Source organism: Molothrus aeneus, chromosome 7 (genome assembly GCF_037042795.1).
Source record: "Molothrus aeneus isolate 106 chromosome 7, BPBGC_Maene_1.0, whole genome shotgun sequence".
NCBI classification, from domain to species: domain Eukaryota; kingdom Metazoa; phylum Chordata; class Aves; order Passeriformes; family Icteridae; genus Molothrus; species Molothrus aeneus.
Genome location: NC_089652.1, coordinates 32499539 through 32514382, shown reverse-complemented (window position 1 = coordinate 32514382; position 14844 = coordinate 32499539). Strand labels below are relative to the sequence as shown.

Sequence of the window (14844 nt, the reverse complement as noted above, 5' to 3'; positions counted from 1 at the left end):
TCAGCCATGGCACCGCTTGGCAAATGTTGCCTTCAACCATCCTGCAGTGGTGCCAATGAGGAGCCAAGTGTCCAGACTGTGTCCAGACCCTCACCTGGTGTAGTTTACACCCTTTCCACCTGGGCCAGTTCTTCAGAAGCTGGAGATGCTCCATGGCGTGGGTCTCCTCTGTGAGCAGCTGCCCAAGTGCCTCCTGTTCACATGGTGGGGATTCCCTGGCTTGGGCATTCTTCAGCGGTGCCCTGGCCACACCACAGTAATTTTAACTCCAGCCACCATAGCTGATTTCTTCGTGGGGAAAGCAATGTTGTGTGGAAGCTTCACTGCAGCTGCTCTGCTGAAGCTGCCCATAGCTGACACCTCCAGGCCTATGGTTCTGGCATCCCCAGCATAAGAAGGACATGAAACTGTTGGAGCAAGTCTACAAGAGTTGATAAAAGGAATGGAGCTCCTCACCTGCAAAGACAGGCTGAGAAAGTTGGGGATGTTTAGCCTGGAGAAAAGAAGGTTGTGTGGAGAACTCATAGCAAGCTTCCAGTATTTTAAGGGGCTACAGGGAAGACTCTTTGTCAAGAACTGTAGTGACAGGACAAGGGGAATGGACATGCATTGGGAAAGGGGAATTTAAGTGAGATACTAGGAAGAAATTCTTCACTGTGAGCATGGTGAGACAGTGGAAGAGGTTGCTCAGGGGGGTTGTGGATTCCTCATCCCTGACAGGGTTCAAGACCAGGCTGGATATAAGCCCCTGAGCTCCACGGTCGAGTGGGAGGTGGGTTGGGACTAGATGATCTTTAAGGTCCCTTACAGCCTCTTAGCATTCTATGCCTCTGTTTCTTAATGGGAAGGATTGTACTGCTCTGGCACAGCTCTAAGCCGCCCGCAGCAGTGAGCAGGTCGCTGACAAGCCCAGGACCGGCCCCGTTCGCTGTCCCTGGCGGCGCAGCTCGGGGCGGGACGCTGGTGCCGGCCGCTGCCCCGGCCGCCTCCTCAGAGTCCACCCTCAGCCCTGCCCGCCCCTCGCCTTTGGCGCGAAAACGGCCGTGGCGGGCGGGGCTCTGCGGCACAGCGGGCGCCGATTGGCCGGCGCGGCGGGCGCGCGGCCCACGTGGTACGCGGCGTGGCGCGAACCGCTGTGGGGTCGGGCCGGGGCAGCGGCAGCGATCGGGATGGATCTGGCAGTGGCGGCCGTGGGGGGCGCGGGCGCGGCGCCGCAGCACCAGCAGGTCCGCGATGAAGTGGCCGAGAAGTGCCAGAAGTTGTTCTTGGACTTCCTGGAGGAGTGAGTGCCGGGGGCCGGGCCTGGCGGCGGGCGGACGGGGTCAGCAGCGGGTGGCGGGCCGGCAGCGCCTCACGGAGGGGCCGCCATTTGGCGAGATCCTGTCAGGGCCTGGTGCCCCCTGCCCTTGGCGTTCAGCTGGAAAAGCTCGGCTGTGGTCTCAGGCCCCGCCGGGAGGAATCTGTAGGAAGGCAGCACGGTGCTCTCGTGGTAGGCAAAACCCTTCTCGGAGAGTTTCCGCGGAAACGCTCCCAGAGAACTTGGGAGGTCCTGGAAGTGTCTAAGGTTGGATGTGGCTTTGGGCAGCCTTGTCTAGTGGAAGGTGTCCCTGCCATGGCAGGGGGTCGAAACGAGATTATCTTAAAATCCCTTTTAAACTAAACCGTTCTATAATTATATGATTTTTTAAAGGTGCATTTGGTCCATTTTAACAAAGTTTTGTCACAGCTGTGGTAAAAACGCGTTCCACGGCTTGGGTATTAGACGTTAATATATCTGTCTCCCTGCGTTTTGCCTCCTGAGGGGCCCATCCGCATCAAATAATGAAACCATTAGCATCACCCAGAGGAAACAAAACGTTGTTTGCTGGTGCAGAGTCATTGTTAAACCTTAAACAAAATTTTATCTGGCATTGGGACAACTCTACTGCTATATGAAATGTAAATCCGGTGTGTCTGTGCTAGGGTGTGAATAGAGCAGATGTAGCAAGGGGGTAGAAGAAGAAATACTGTTGGAAAAGGGCTTTGCAAGGGACTGTGGGATGCCTGAATGTGAGTGATCCTTTCCTCTGTCTTTTCTCCTGAACTCAGAAGTATTCAGTTGCTGCCTGGTGTGTGACTCTGAAACATTCTCCCGAATCACTTTCAGGTTCCAGAACAGCGATGGGGAGGTCAAGTACCTGCGAGATGCTGAAGAACTGATCCGGCCAGAGCGGAACACACTGATCGTCAGCTTTGCAGATTTGGAGCAGTTCAATCAGCAGCTCTCTACCACTATTCAGGAGGAATTTTACAGGTGAAATGTAGAATTTTTTTTCAGGTAAAGCTGAGCTCTGCTAGAGTCTCAGGCCCATAATGTCTTGCTTTTATGTAAAAAAATAAGAGGCTTATCTTCTTTCTGCATCCTGAAAACATTTCTATTTAAGTTTTTTTTTTACTGTCTAAAAGCTTTTCTTAGTGGATTCCTCTCTGGAAACCATGAGTTAACCAGAAAATTTGCATTTATTGTGGTAAAGAAGTAGGTGGTCAGTATGACAATACAGAATAAACTCTAAAATTCCCTGCTCTGGTGATGTTTTATTGATTTGGTCACTTATTTTAAAGATATATTTCTTAACATAAGGATAAAAGTGTCATAAAATGAGACACTAAAAAGTCTATTTTCAAACAATAGTACAAATAACATTATTATGCAGTGATCTCACATTAGCATATCTGGAGTGGTTTTTTTGGGTTATACAATATAGAATTAAAAGCCAGAACCTGGAAATCTGTTACAAGCCTTTAATGTAATCTAAAGCAGAGAAGGCATTTTAAAACCTTCTCTAAAATTTGAACTTTTTTTCCCATATTTCAGGGTTTATCCATACCTGTGTCGAGCAACAAAGGCTTTTGCCAGAGACCACGGAAATGTTCCTGCAAACAAGGATTTTTATGTTGCATTCCAGGACCTGCCTACCAGACACAAGTAAGATGATTATTAATTCCAGAAACTTGTGCTGTTTTACTACCAGGGCAAAACATGTCAAAGCATGCTGAAAATGTTTTGGTTATGTAGTGTGAAATGTGTAGTTGGCCAGTACAGTTGTGACAAAGTTTCCTGATCTTGTGCAGGAGATTTTTTAACTCAGTTTTTCATTTGTAATTCACACTCAGATAGTTAAATTCATCATATGTCACAAACAAGTGTAACTTCTCTAGTTAAAAAAAAAAATAGCGTGTGTGACTTTTGAAGTACCAGCGATCTAACTTTTGCATTGGTTTGACCTTTAGTATTAATCTAAAAGTTTATGTAAAATCATAAAATGAGAATATATTGTAGTAAGTTTGTTTCTTTTGTTTGTTACAGCAGCTGTTTAGTCAGAGTTACACTGTATTGTATCTTAGTACCCTGGGCCTAAAATTGTCAACTCAGTAATTTAATCCTTGTGAATTTCTGCTGTAAACAGAATTCGAGAACTGACTTCAGCAAAAATTGGGTCCCTGCTGCGCATCAGCGGGCAGGTGGTTCGTACCCACCCCGTCCATCCCGAGCTGGTCAGTGGAACCTTCCTGTGCCTTGACTGCCAGACAGTGATCAAAGATGTGGAGCAGCAGTTCAAATACACCCAGCCAAACATCTGCAGAAACCCAGTCTGTGCCAACAGAAGGAGATTCCTGCTGGACACAAACAAATCAAGATTTGTTGATTTCCAAAAGGTACAGGGTGATGTTGGGGGGTGATGACGCCCAGTAATGTTCCTGTGGTAGTTGGAAGATGTTATTTGTACTTCTACACATCGAAGATGGTTAATTGTTCTGTCAATGTCAAGAAAAAACCTAAGGAAAGGCACTGCAATTTATGCAAAAGGTTTCTTCCTATCTCTGGAAGACTTAGGTAAACCTAAGGAAACAGGAAATTATTAGTTTTTTTGTGTGACATTTATTGTCTAAATAAGCCCCCGAAACTCCACATATTCAAGCCAGAGTTAGTTTCGTGTTGCCAGCACATCACGTGTAGCTGCTTTATACAAGTATGAAAAGAGGTGCTTATGGGTATCTGCAGTGTCTTGCTCTTCCAGGTTGATTTACTCTGACAAATCCTCACCACTTCACATCCCACAACTCTATTTTATGTCAGCCACATTAACTGAAATTTTCAGGTTACCTTTCAGAATTGTCACTGTGGCCCTTGTACATCCTCTAAGCTGCTCCAAGACTCCTTAGAAGCTGATTAGTGAAGGGATTTTTGATTGTGTGTTGTAGAGTGAGAGGGATTGACAGGGATAGCAGCAGTCAGATGCTGTTTAACACATCTGTTAGCAGTGTAGCTTTGGAAGCAGTTTCAGATCTGGTGAGGTGCTCAGTGTTGGAGTTTCTCTCCGTGCCAGGTGCGCATCCAGGAGACGCAGGGCGAGCTGCCGCGCGGCAGCATCCCGCGCAGCCTGGAGGTGATCCTGCGCGCAGAGGCCGTGGAATCCGCCCAGGCGGGTGACAAATGTGACTTCACCGGCTCACTGATCGTTGTGCCTGACGTGTCCCAGCTCGCCACACCAGGTTTGCTGCTACTCCATGGGGTGTCCTTCATGGGGTGGGACCATGACCTCCATGGGGTGTCCTTCCCGTGCTGGGAGCCGCTGTCCTGACTCCCGTTTCCCTGGCAGGGTTACGTGCAGAAACCGGCTCGCGGGTGACGGGGACAGAGGGCTACGAAACCGAAGGCATCCGGGGGCTGCGCGCCCTCGGCGTCCGGGAGCTCTCCTATAAACTCGTCTTTCTGGCATGTTATGTGGCACCCACAAATCCACGGGTGAGTCTGCAGAGAATGGAGATTGAAAGGTGCTGGTGATTTCTGTTCTGTATGGTTTTCCCTCAAATTAGGGAGCAGGAATGGGTAAAGCTTTAAGTGTGCGTGTGTGCCACCTTTCTATGTTGGTTTGACTGTCTTTATATTCTCATTGAATCTACGTAGCGAAGTTATTTTCTTGTCTTTGTTGCTCGTAGCATTTTTCACAGATGTGATTATTTGCCAGTGTTACAGTTTGTTCTAAACAGCTAACTGGCACATGTATTTCCATTCAGCTTTCATCCATTTCTGCAGCATTTCCTTTTCTTCCAGGAAATCCTATAGCTGCATTTTGTCACAGGAAAGACAGGGATCCTTTTTGTTCTCTCTGGTTTATCAAGTGACATCTTGGGATGTTACTGCAATGTGACTAATACTAAGTACATCTGGGTTTTGGCATGGTGTGATGCTGTAATCTATCATTCTGCTAACAGCATCACCATCACATAGGATAAAAAGAGCATCTGGTATGTTCTGGGAGTAGTTGTTTCTGGCCCCCATTTCAGAGCATCAAAAGACCTTGGAAGTTCCAGTTAATGTAAGAATGCTTACAAAGACAGTTTTAGTCAATGGAAGTCATATTGGTTTTACTCTTTTTTTTTTAATCTCTGTACAAGCAAGTCACTTGGGATTTTCTCACTAACTAAAGTTACACCATTGATTTTGCCTGCTAGGAAATTGGGTATTGGTTTTTAAAGGTATAAGGTAATGAAGTTACTCAGCCTAAGGGCAGCTTTTCAGAATGTGTTCCTACCATCTAGATTTCAGAGTAAGTTTTTGTGACCTGTCTGCAGTGCTCACATTCATTAGTGACTCTGTTACTACTTTTAATGCTGTTTTATTTCCGTGTTTTAGTTTGGTGGAAAAGAGCTCCGAGATGAAGAACAGACTGCAGAAAGCATTAAAAACCAAATGTCTGTAAAAGAGTGGGAAAAGGTTTTTGAAATGAGCCAAGATAAGAACCTCTACCATAATCTGTGCACCAGCCTCTTCCCTACTATCCACGGTAAGAATCCATTTGTGGCCTTAGAGAGGGAAGATTTCACTTACATAAATTAATTAATTCCTTTTGCTGTATCTGTAGTTTATGGGAAAGGTTGAAAGCCCTGTGCCAGCTACCACAAACTCCCCCTCAGCACTGGTTGTGCTAGAAGAGGAAAATTTATTTTTTGAGTTTTTGTGGTGTTTAATCATTATGGCCTGCAAGCCCAATGTAGAAGGTTGGGTTTGATGTCAGGTGTTCTGCTACTGAACCCTACAGGTTTTAGTGGATGCTTAGCAAATAGGTGATTTCTGAGCAGAAGTGTCCAAATGCTCTAAAATTCTGGCAGGGTGGAGGTTTTTTTTAAATAGGAAAATTGTGGTGGTTTTTTGGATGTTTAGTTAAATGTCTTTTCTGGGGCAGGTAATGATGAAGTAAAACGCGGGGTCCTGCTGATGCTCTTTGGAGGAGTTCCCAAGACCACTTCAGAAGGCACTTCCTTGCGTGGGGACATCAATGTTTGTGTTGTTGGTGATCCAAGTACAGCCAAGAGTCAGTTCCTAAAGTAAGATTAAAACCCACCTTTAACTATTGTCCAATGTGCACTGTGCCTTTTTCTGTGTTAACTGTAGGAAAGGGAAGTAAAATATTTGAGAATATTTCCAGAGATTGTGTGGATGTGAGTGAAGTATTTGAGCAGGGCTAAAACATACTCAACACACAAATTGCCAAATATTTTCAAAGGATGTTGACTATTAAAAATACAAGTTAATTGCACATGTAAAATTATCAGAGGTAGATGAAACACTGGAGGTTTTATTCCTCTTTTCCACAGGCATGTGGATGAGTTCAGTCCCCGTGCTGTGTACACCAGTGGCAAAGCCTCCAGTGCCGCGGGTCTGACAGCAGCTGTGGTGAAAGATGAGGAGTCCCATGAATTTGTCATTGAGGCTGGAGCACTGATGCTGGCAGACAACGTGAGTCTAGGAAGGGGAGAGGTTCCTTCATCCCTAGAATGAGTTTGATTGATGACAGAGAGCCCTAAATTGTCTTAGTGATGCTTGTTTCATAAGTGATTGATTCTGGGTCACTTATTTTCATTTTCCTGCTGCAGGGTGTTTGTTGCATTGATGAGTTTGACAAGATGGAGGTGCGGGATCAAGTAGCCATTCATGAGGCAATGGAACAGCAGACAATATCCATTACCAAAGCTGGAGTGAAGGTAGCTTGCACTACTCCTCTGTGTAGTCTGTAGCATCACCTGACTTTGTTATGTGTACTGATGTGGCTTCACTTGCCAAATCTTCATGTAACCTCTGCAGCTGCCTCACTGTGGCAGGACAGAGATCACTTGTTGCAAAGTTTTTGTGGCACATACCCAAAGAAGGTCAGAAATGTTACTGAGAGTTAAAAAGTAGTGAACAAGAAACAGAAAATGGGAAAAGCCTAACCTTGAAGTAACCCCAAAAAAGGTTACAGAATGGTGTGTGTTTGTAGAAAAACAGGATCTTGTGAAAAGCAATTTTCAGGGCTTGTTTCAGTATTATTGGCAAGAGTGTGGCAATGTTTCAATATTGATCATCAAACTGTGTCTCGGGGCAGAGACCTGGTTAGAAAGGGCTTGTTGGTGGATTTTGGGTGATTTTGGGGGGTGATTGTTATAATACCTGCATTGGACTCCTAAAAGGTGTTAAGCTAACCCATTTGGGTTGCCATGAGTTGGTTTAGGAAGTGGTCACAGATAGAGATCTTTTAAATTTATTTTTTCCCACTGTCAGGCTACTCTGAATGCCAGGACCTCCATTTTGGCTGCAGCAAACCCAGTTGGTGGCCGCTATGACAGATCCAAGTCACTGAAACAAAATATCAACCTGTCAGCTCCCATCATGTCCCGCTTTGATCTCTTCTTCATCCTTGTGGATGAGTGTAATGAGGTAATTTTAAGGAATTTTAGAATAGTTTGTGTCAGAAAAGATCCCTGGAGGTCTCTAGTCTAACCTTGCACTCGGATCATTGAGAACAGTTTGCCAAGACTTGACCTGGTGAGTTTTGAGTATCTCCAAGGATGGAGATTCTGCAGTCTCTCCAGGCCCCTGCAATGTATGACAACTCTCATGTGTTCAAAAATAATAACTTTTATATCTAATCAGAATTTCTCATGGTTCAGTTCATGTGGGTTGCCTCTTATCCAAGGACTATTTGGCTTCATCACATCTATGCAGGCCAGTAAAGCAGTTGATTTCCTTTCAGGCTGAACAGACCTTGCTCCTCTAGCCTCTCATACATCATGTTCTGCTGCCCTCTGATCATCTTGGTGGCCCTCTGCAATTTTGAGTGAAGCAAATCTCATGAGAATGTCTTGCTCCTGCTTTTCTGCTCTGTCTGTGCAGCTAAAAGTTGGCAATACAAATTTTAACATACTCTGCTGAATACAAGGATGCTGCCTTTTCATCGTGTAGTGGTTTGACCTGCAAACTTTAAACCATTAGTCATTTTTACAAATGGCTGGTCACTAAGGCTGAGACTGCTGCCACCTGTCTATGTGGCATTTGCCTTGGGAATGCATGAGATCCAGAGATTAATGTTGGTTCAGCCACTGTTCCGCTCAGAGTGATTGTCTAATTGAGAAGGGACTGGTGAGAGAGACAGCAGGCTGAAAAGGAAGGAAGTTCCCACGCTGCAAAGTGCTGCTTTCTGCCTGTTCTCTGGCTAACTTGTAACCCAGGAGAGTTCCAAGAGGTTATAAATCCTGAAACTGCCTTTTATCCCTCCTCTGTCCCCATGTTTCCTTGTATTAAAACCCCCAGGACATTCTCCTGGACCTCCTGGCAGAGAGTTTGTCTCCTGGAAAGGGCAGCTGTGCCATGAGGATTACAAGTAAACAGGGGCAATGGGAAGGAAGAATAGAAGTGTTGTTTTGCTCTTTGGCTGGTGCTGTGCACGTGATGCTGACTCAGCCCAATGTCCCAGGTGATAGATTACGCCATTGCCCGGCGCATCGTGGATCTGCACTCCAGAGTGGAGGAGTCTGTTGACCGTGTCTATTCCTTGGATGATATCCGAAGGTATCTGCTGTTTGCAAGACAGTTTAAACCAAAGGTAATTTTACTTTTTAAGTGAACTGGGGAACAGTTGTTCTGTCTGAAGTGGTCCAAAGGAACAATCACTCTGCAGCAGGTTTTTCTCCAGCAAACACCAAGACACTTGGGGTAGTGTTTTCTCAAGGAAGGAGCCATAAACTCAGGTTATTACCTAGAAACGGAGTGTATTTTGGAACCTGGTGCTCCTAAACTCCAGAAACCCAGTCAGCCCAGCTGAGACTGTTACAGTCCATGGCAGTCCTTAATCTTTGTCTAGAATAATTGAGGGATGACTTCATGGCCTTCTCATACCTCACAGGTATGGGTTATTCAACAAGGCTGCTGCAGAGTTTTTTGTAGTTTATTGACTTACTGCTTAATCAGTTTGTGTGTCTTTATTTTAAAAGGGTATTGTGCCTCTATTTCTTTGCTTTTTGGTAAAATACAGAACATGGCAAACTGGTCTAACTACAGATTTTTTTGGGGTCTATCCAAGTAGCAGCTTGGAAGGGTTGTGTGTTGGATTTTTCATAGGTCTATAAACAGAACAGTCTAGTAGGGACAGACATGAATTATGTCTGGAAACAAGTCAGTAGAAGAGAGACATTGTTAAAAAAACCTGCTGTAAAATAATTAATGCAGCTATGTACTTACTGTAATTTCATTGTCATTGATAGGTTTAATCATTATTACAACATAATTTCAACATAATGTGGTTGCCATTATACTTCCATAGAGTATGTGTATAGCATAGAATATTTCAGATAAAAGCAGCAGCCAGTACAGCAAAGGCTGTACGCTGCCAATCTAATGCAAGAAGAAAAAGCTTTAATACCCTGAGCACTGGAACTCCTGGCACTCTGTTTGATGGCACACAGATATCCAAGGAGTCTGAGGACTTCATAGTGGAGCAGTACAAGCGGCTGCGGCAGCGCGATGGCTCCGGAGTGACCAAGTCATCCTGGAGGATCACAGTGAGGCAGCTGGAGAGCATGATCCGCCTGTCTGAGGCCATGGCCCGCATGCACTGCTGTGATGAGGTACCGGGGTGTGATGGAGGTCTGGGTAAATGTTCATGGAATTGTGTGGGAGTTGTGCATTTGCTGTTTGACTGTGATTTTGAACATAGTCCTGTGGGTGAGGAGGAGAGCTTGAGTCGTGGTCGTACTCAGTCTGAGTCTGTATGCCAGAAACTGTTTTAAGGGATGACTTGTAAAACTGGTGTCAGCTGGTCCAAACTGAGAGCTTGCATGATTTTGTATCACAGCTGTGTCAACACGCAGCCTCCTACCCGTCAAATCATGGCAGTCACCAACTACTGCCAGCCAGGGCTGCTGGAAGTTTCTTTCCTGATCTTTCAGTTTGTAGTCTCTTGGCTCTCTTCCGTTTGCAATCTGAAAAGCCAAAGTTCACCAAAGTATCTGGACCTCCCCAAGAGTAGCTGTATGTGTGATCTGAGCTCCTGCTCACATCAACCACTGCTGAAAGGCACATTGTTCTGGCTGTTAACTGTAGTGTGATTGCTGCCCCTCTAGTCCTTGCTTTCAACCCCAGCAGGCCTTTTGAAATGTTGATTAGAGGCTATGTGACACATGCAGGGATGGAACCCTGCTCGCTGGTTGTGTAAGGGCACCCTTTGGGTTCTTTGAAATTAAATTCAGCTTATAATGAAACAGATAGCTTTTAGGTTATGGCTCAGCTACAGATGATTTTTCCAGTTTTTGCTTTTCAGTTCTGGAGGAGAGTATCATTAATTACATCTCTCTTTCATATTGTCTCTGTTTGGACCCATTTCTTTCATGTTTCTTGCTCCACTGATCTTTCTCCCAAATGTTTTTGGCTTAGTAAAAATTTTATTGACTCCACATGATTGCTAAATCCTGAAAGATTATACAGGCTGCTTTTCCCTCCATAACCTTGCTTGACCTTGGAGTACTTGTAGTGGGATAGAATTTAATTTGCAGAGTATTTACTGCTTAGGATTAATCAGCTGAGATGTGTAGAAAATCCCTTTGTTAAAATCAGAGATGAGTCTCTGGAGCTGTTTGAAAACTAGAAGCACCTCTGTGCCTATGTTTTTTTCAAATCTTCCTCAGGTTCACCCAAAACATGTGAAGGAAGCTTTCAGGCTTTTAAATAAGTCCATCATTAGAGTTGAGACTCCTGATGTCAATTTAGACCAAGACGATGACCAGCAAATGGAGGATCAAGAGGACCAAGATGGAGTCAATGGTAAATTACTTAGAGAAATTTTTCAAAGAGGAAAGTCCTTCCAGTCTTTACAGCTTACCTTGATTGAGCATGTGCTTCTCTTCAGTTTCTCATCTAATGTGCTCTAGAAATCTGGGCTCCTGCTCTTAACTCTCTTGCTTCTTCAGCCTCTTTCAGCAACTCACCTGGTTGGTCACCAAAAGCTTTTCAGTGGCTCAGAGTATTAAATAGCTAAAAGATGTTTCAGATACAGCTTTAAACGTGAGCATGTGTCCAAACAGGTGAGGCAGAAGCTCCAGCTGGGGTCACTGGTCTTGTGAATGGGATCAATGGCCACTCTGAGGATGTGAGCAAGGATGCTGCACCCAAAGCTTCTCTCAGGCTGGGCTTCTCTGAGTACCGGCGCATTTCTAATCTCCTGGTGCTGCACCTCAGGAAAGCAGAGGAAGGTAAGAATTTCTGCAAAGAAGGCAGACCCTGACTTCAGGGAGCAATTGTTACTGCATCTCTTGCTGTTGTACATGGGATTTTCACTCTTGTTGAGACAACAAACTTAATCAGGTCATGTGTAGACCTATGCTCATATGACAGTAGTATATCTGGTGATGGAAATAGGACTTCCTGGAGTTTCTAGCTCTGTTACCTTAGTCATTTATCAAAACCTATTGAGCTGAGCAGCATGTCAGCCAAGTAGAGCCAGGAGAGGCTCATTGTAGCAAACGATGGTGTAACCAAGCTAAAAGAGTCTGTAGCAGTGAAAACTGGAGCAGGAGCTTTAATGCATGCCAACAACCACCCCCTGTCTTAAGCAAATGGCTGGATTAGTTCTTCAGAAGCTAAAATATTTCAGTTGCCATGAGGCTACTCCTGCAGTGAAATGCAGCAGTTGTCTCATGGCAGATACTAAAGCTGCAAAGCTTTTGGAAGGGTGTGGAGATGACAGTGTGTGTTCAAATGTGAGTGCATGTGGAAGGATGGATGACTCCTGGCTTTGTGTGACAGTGCTTTTTCTTTAGCCCTTACTTAGAGGAAAGGTGTGTTAGTCCTTGTGACTGGTTTTTCTTGAAGCTGAAGGATTTGGAAGCCAATTGAAAGCATAGAACTGAAAGCTTCCATTCTCAATCTAATTATCTCCAATTAAACCATGACACAGCACCCTCCTGTGCAAAATATGGTGCTTTAGGAAAAAACCCTTAAGTCTGACCTTTCCTAAACATCTTTAAAAGTATGTAAATCCTTTTCTCCTATGGTTTGAGTGGTAATTTACTGCTGCTGTGTTAATGAAATTATTTTCTCTGCAGAAGAGGATGATGCAGCACTAAAGAGGAGTGAACTTATTAATTGGTATCTAAAGGAAATTGAATCTGAAATCGAATCTGAGGAAGAACTAATTAATAAAAAGAAGATCATAGAGAGAGTCATTCACCGACTTACACATTATGTATGTATAGAGATGTGTGGGTAGTGAAAAAGGGTTTTGACTTGTATAGGGTTGTAACTTATATATTAAAATGTTTCCTTTTTAATAGAATACAATCCTGTTTGGAGAAGTCTGTTTTGTTCTTCCATTGATTGATGCAGTATAAATGTCTTCTTTGTTTAACACCTGCTACAGTAATTACAGGAAAAACCACTGAAATAAATTAGAGATGTGTATAACTAAAAGTTCCAAGTGCTATACTGTGTCACTATAGAAGTGTGATATTTTTCTGGTTTTTTACAGCAATTATACATTAGGATACAAAAATACAATTAACACTTGTATTCAATGGATAGCCTTAAGTCAGAGGCATACAAGGGCATTTTGGAGGAGAAAGTATAACAAAATAAACTACTTTTCACTTTTAAAGACAAAAAACTATTCCAGTGGAAAGCATTAGGCTGGAAAGATCCCAGAAAGGATACAACATAGAAGTGATTTCCCCTGAATGCCGTTTTTAAGAATCTCTTAGAGCATCCTTAGAGGTCCTACTGATATAAAAATGCTTTTTAAAGAGTACAGACAAACATCTCTGCCCTTGTTTTAACACAACTCTTTGTGTGTTGCAGGACCACATTCTGATCGAACTGTCCCAGTCAGGACTGAGAGGATCCAGGGAAGAGGAGACTTTTGATGATGATCCATACCTGGTTGTCAACCCCAACTATCTGCTGGAGGACTGAGGGCTGAGAATGGCATTGTAGAGCTCACTGGTTACAAGTTGGAAAATGCATTCTTTTCTTGCAGGGGTTGCTGTGTGGCTAATTCCCTAAATTCCTATGACTGTGCCAAGAGTGTGGTCAGTAATATGTGATTTCTCATTTACACTGAGCATACCTGGAAGGCTTTTAAAGACATCACGCACATGTATTAGTTCCACTGTTAGCTCTGAATTTCAGTGCCATCATCTGGATGCAGAGAAGAATCATCCAATAGCTTTTTTCATCATCAAGCTGTGTAGATGTTTCTGTTTTAAATAAGATTAATTTTACATTTAGTAGACATTTTATGCTATAGGTTTTTACTGTTTTTCTTATTAACATAAATAAAAGCTGATTAAATGTCTGGGGGTGGGTTTGTTTTTACTCACATGTGAGATTGCTGTTTTCTATGCCTGTCATTTGAGGCTGAAAAAAACAGTAATCTAGATGTTTAATGTCTTAAGGAAGACCAGATTTCCTGGATGAGTGATGCTCTTTTTTAAGAAGTTTTTTAAACTTTCTGTAATAGACAGCGAGAAACTGATTGCTTTTCTTTCTTTTTAGATGGACTAAAGATGTGCAGGCTCCTGTTGCATATATCAAGTAGAAAATAGCAAATAGCCAAGCCCAAAGCAAGCGTTTAAGTCAGCAGGGCAGAAACCCCTACCTTGATGAATGTCTTGACTTGTAAGTGAATTAAAAACTGCCACCATTTGTGAGGGATTTTTAAGATTATATTTGTAAACCTGTTTGAAGATCTTTCTATAAGATAACTTTGCTTGAATTTCTACTCTCAATTTTTTTACTGTAAACTAGAGGGTTATTAAATTATCTATTAAGAATTTAAAATACCTGAATATTTGTCTTGTTTCCTGGATACCAGCACCTCAGAAACATTTGTAATGCATGAAAGAGATCAAAGTTACATATTTTATTTAGAAATAGTGTGAAATAACTGTTTCTGAGGGAGGCTCAGAAATGGAGCTGGTTTTTAAGACAGTATTCTTTTCCTGTTAATCTCTCCTAGCTTTCAAGAGTTACATTTGGTCTAACTAAGCATGTCATTAAAAATAACTCTTCTATTTAAGGAGTAGAGGGAATAATAAATATTTGTCATCAGCACTACCCCATCACTGGGCACTACTGCAGTAACTTCTCCACTCATTTCTTTCATAAACCACATTTTGGCAAATTCTACATTTCATTACAAATAGCCACCCACCTGCAACAATACTTCCATGTTATTCTATACTGTTCCTTTACTTTCAAAATAAAGATAGGAAGATGTTTGGCCTTCATTATGTTTCCCCCTCCCCTCCTCTCAATCTTAGTTTGAAAATAAATATTCTTCATGTAGGAGAAAGTATTTTTTTTCTGCTTCTTTCCCCAGTTCTGTAGGCTGAAAGGGGTTTTCTCTGAGTTAATGCAGCTCTACTGAAAGTAAGCACCAGGTGGTGCTGTAAAGTTAATTTTTAAACTTGCTATTCAGACATCAGAGTGGAGGGAACTTGTTCAGAGCACTCAGCACAATGTTATAGTGAGCTCTTTAGGGCTTCCTGAAAAAAATC

The 14844-nt window shown here is 43.3% G+C and overlaps 1 protein-coding gene across 1 annotated transcript; it reads left to right on the top strand.

Annotated features, from left to right (window-relative positions):
• The first annotated feature begins 1160 nt into the window (after positions 1-1160).
• MCM6 (minichromosome maintenance complex component 6) lies at positions 1161-14125 on the top strand. Its single transcript, XM_066553525.1, has 17 exons — positions 1161-1282; positions 2147-2293; positions 2855-2965; positions 3447-3696; positions 4368-4533; positions 4641-4786; positions 5678-5828; positions 6228-6369; positions 6640-6781; positions 6919-7026; positions 7583-7738; positions 8775-8903; positions 9763-9924; positions 10981-11116; positions 11377-11544; positions 12397-12536; positions 13145-14125. Exons 1-17 carry the CDS (start codon positions 1170-1172, stop codon positions 13256-13258), a joined length of 2481 nt encoding a protein of 826 aa, XP_066409622.1. The 5' UTR covers positions 1161-1169; the 3' UTR covers positions 13259-14125.
• Positions 14126-14844: the final 719 nt, after the last annotated feature.

Coding starts and splice junctions, on each gene's coding strand:
- MCM6 (XM_066553525.1), top strand. CDS start 1,170: ATGGATCTGGCAGTGGCGGCCGTGGGGGGCGCGGGCGCGGCGCCGCAG. Junction 2,966..3,446: donor GACCTGCCTACCAGACACAA/GTAAGATGATTA, acceptor TGCTGTAAACAG/AATTCGAGAACTGACTTCAG. Junction 7,027..7,582: donor TTACCAAAGCTGGAGTGAAG/GTAGCTTGCACT, acceptor TCCCACTGTCAG/GCTACTCTGAATGCCAGGAC.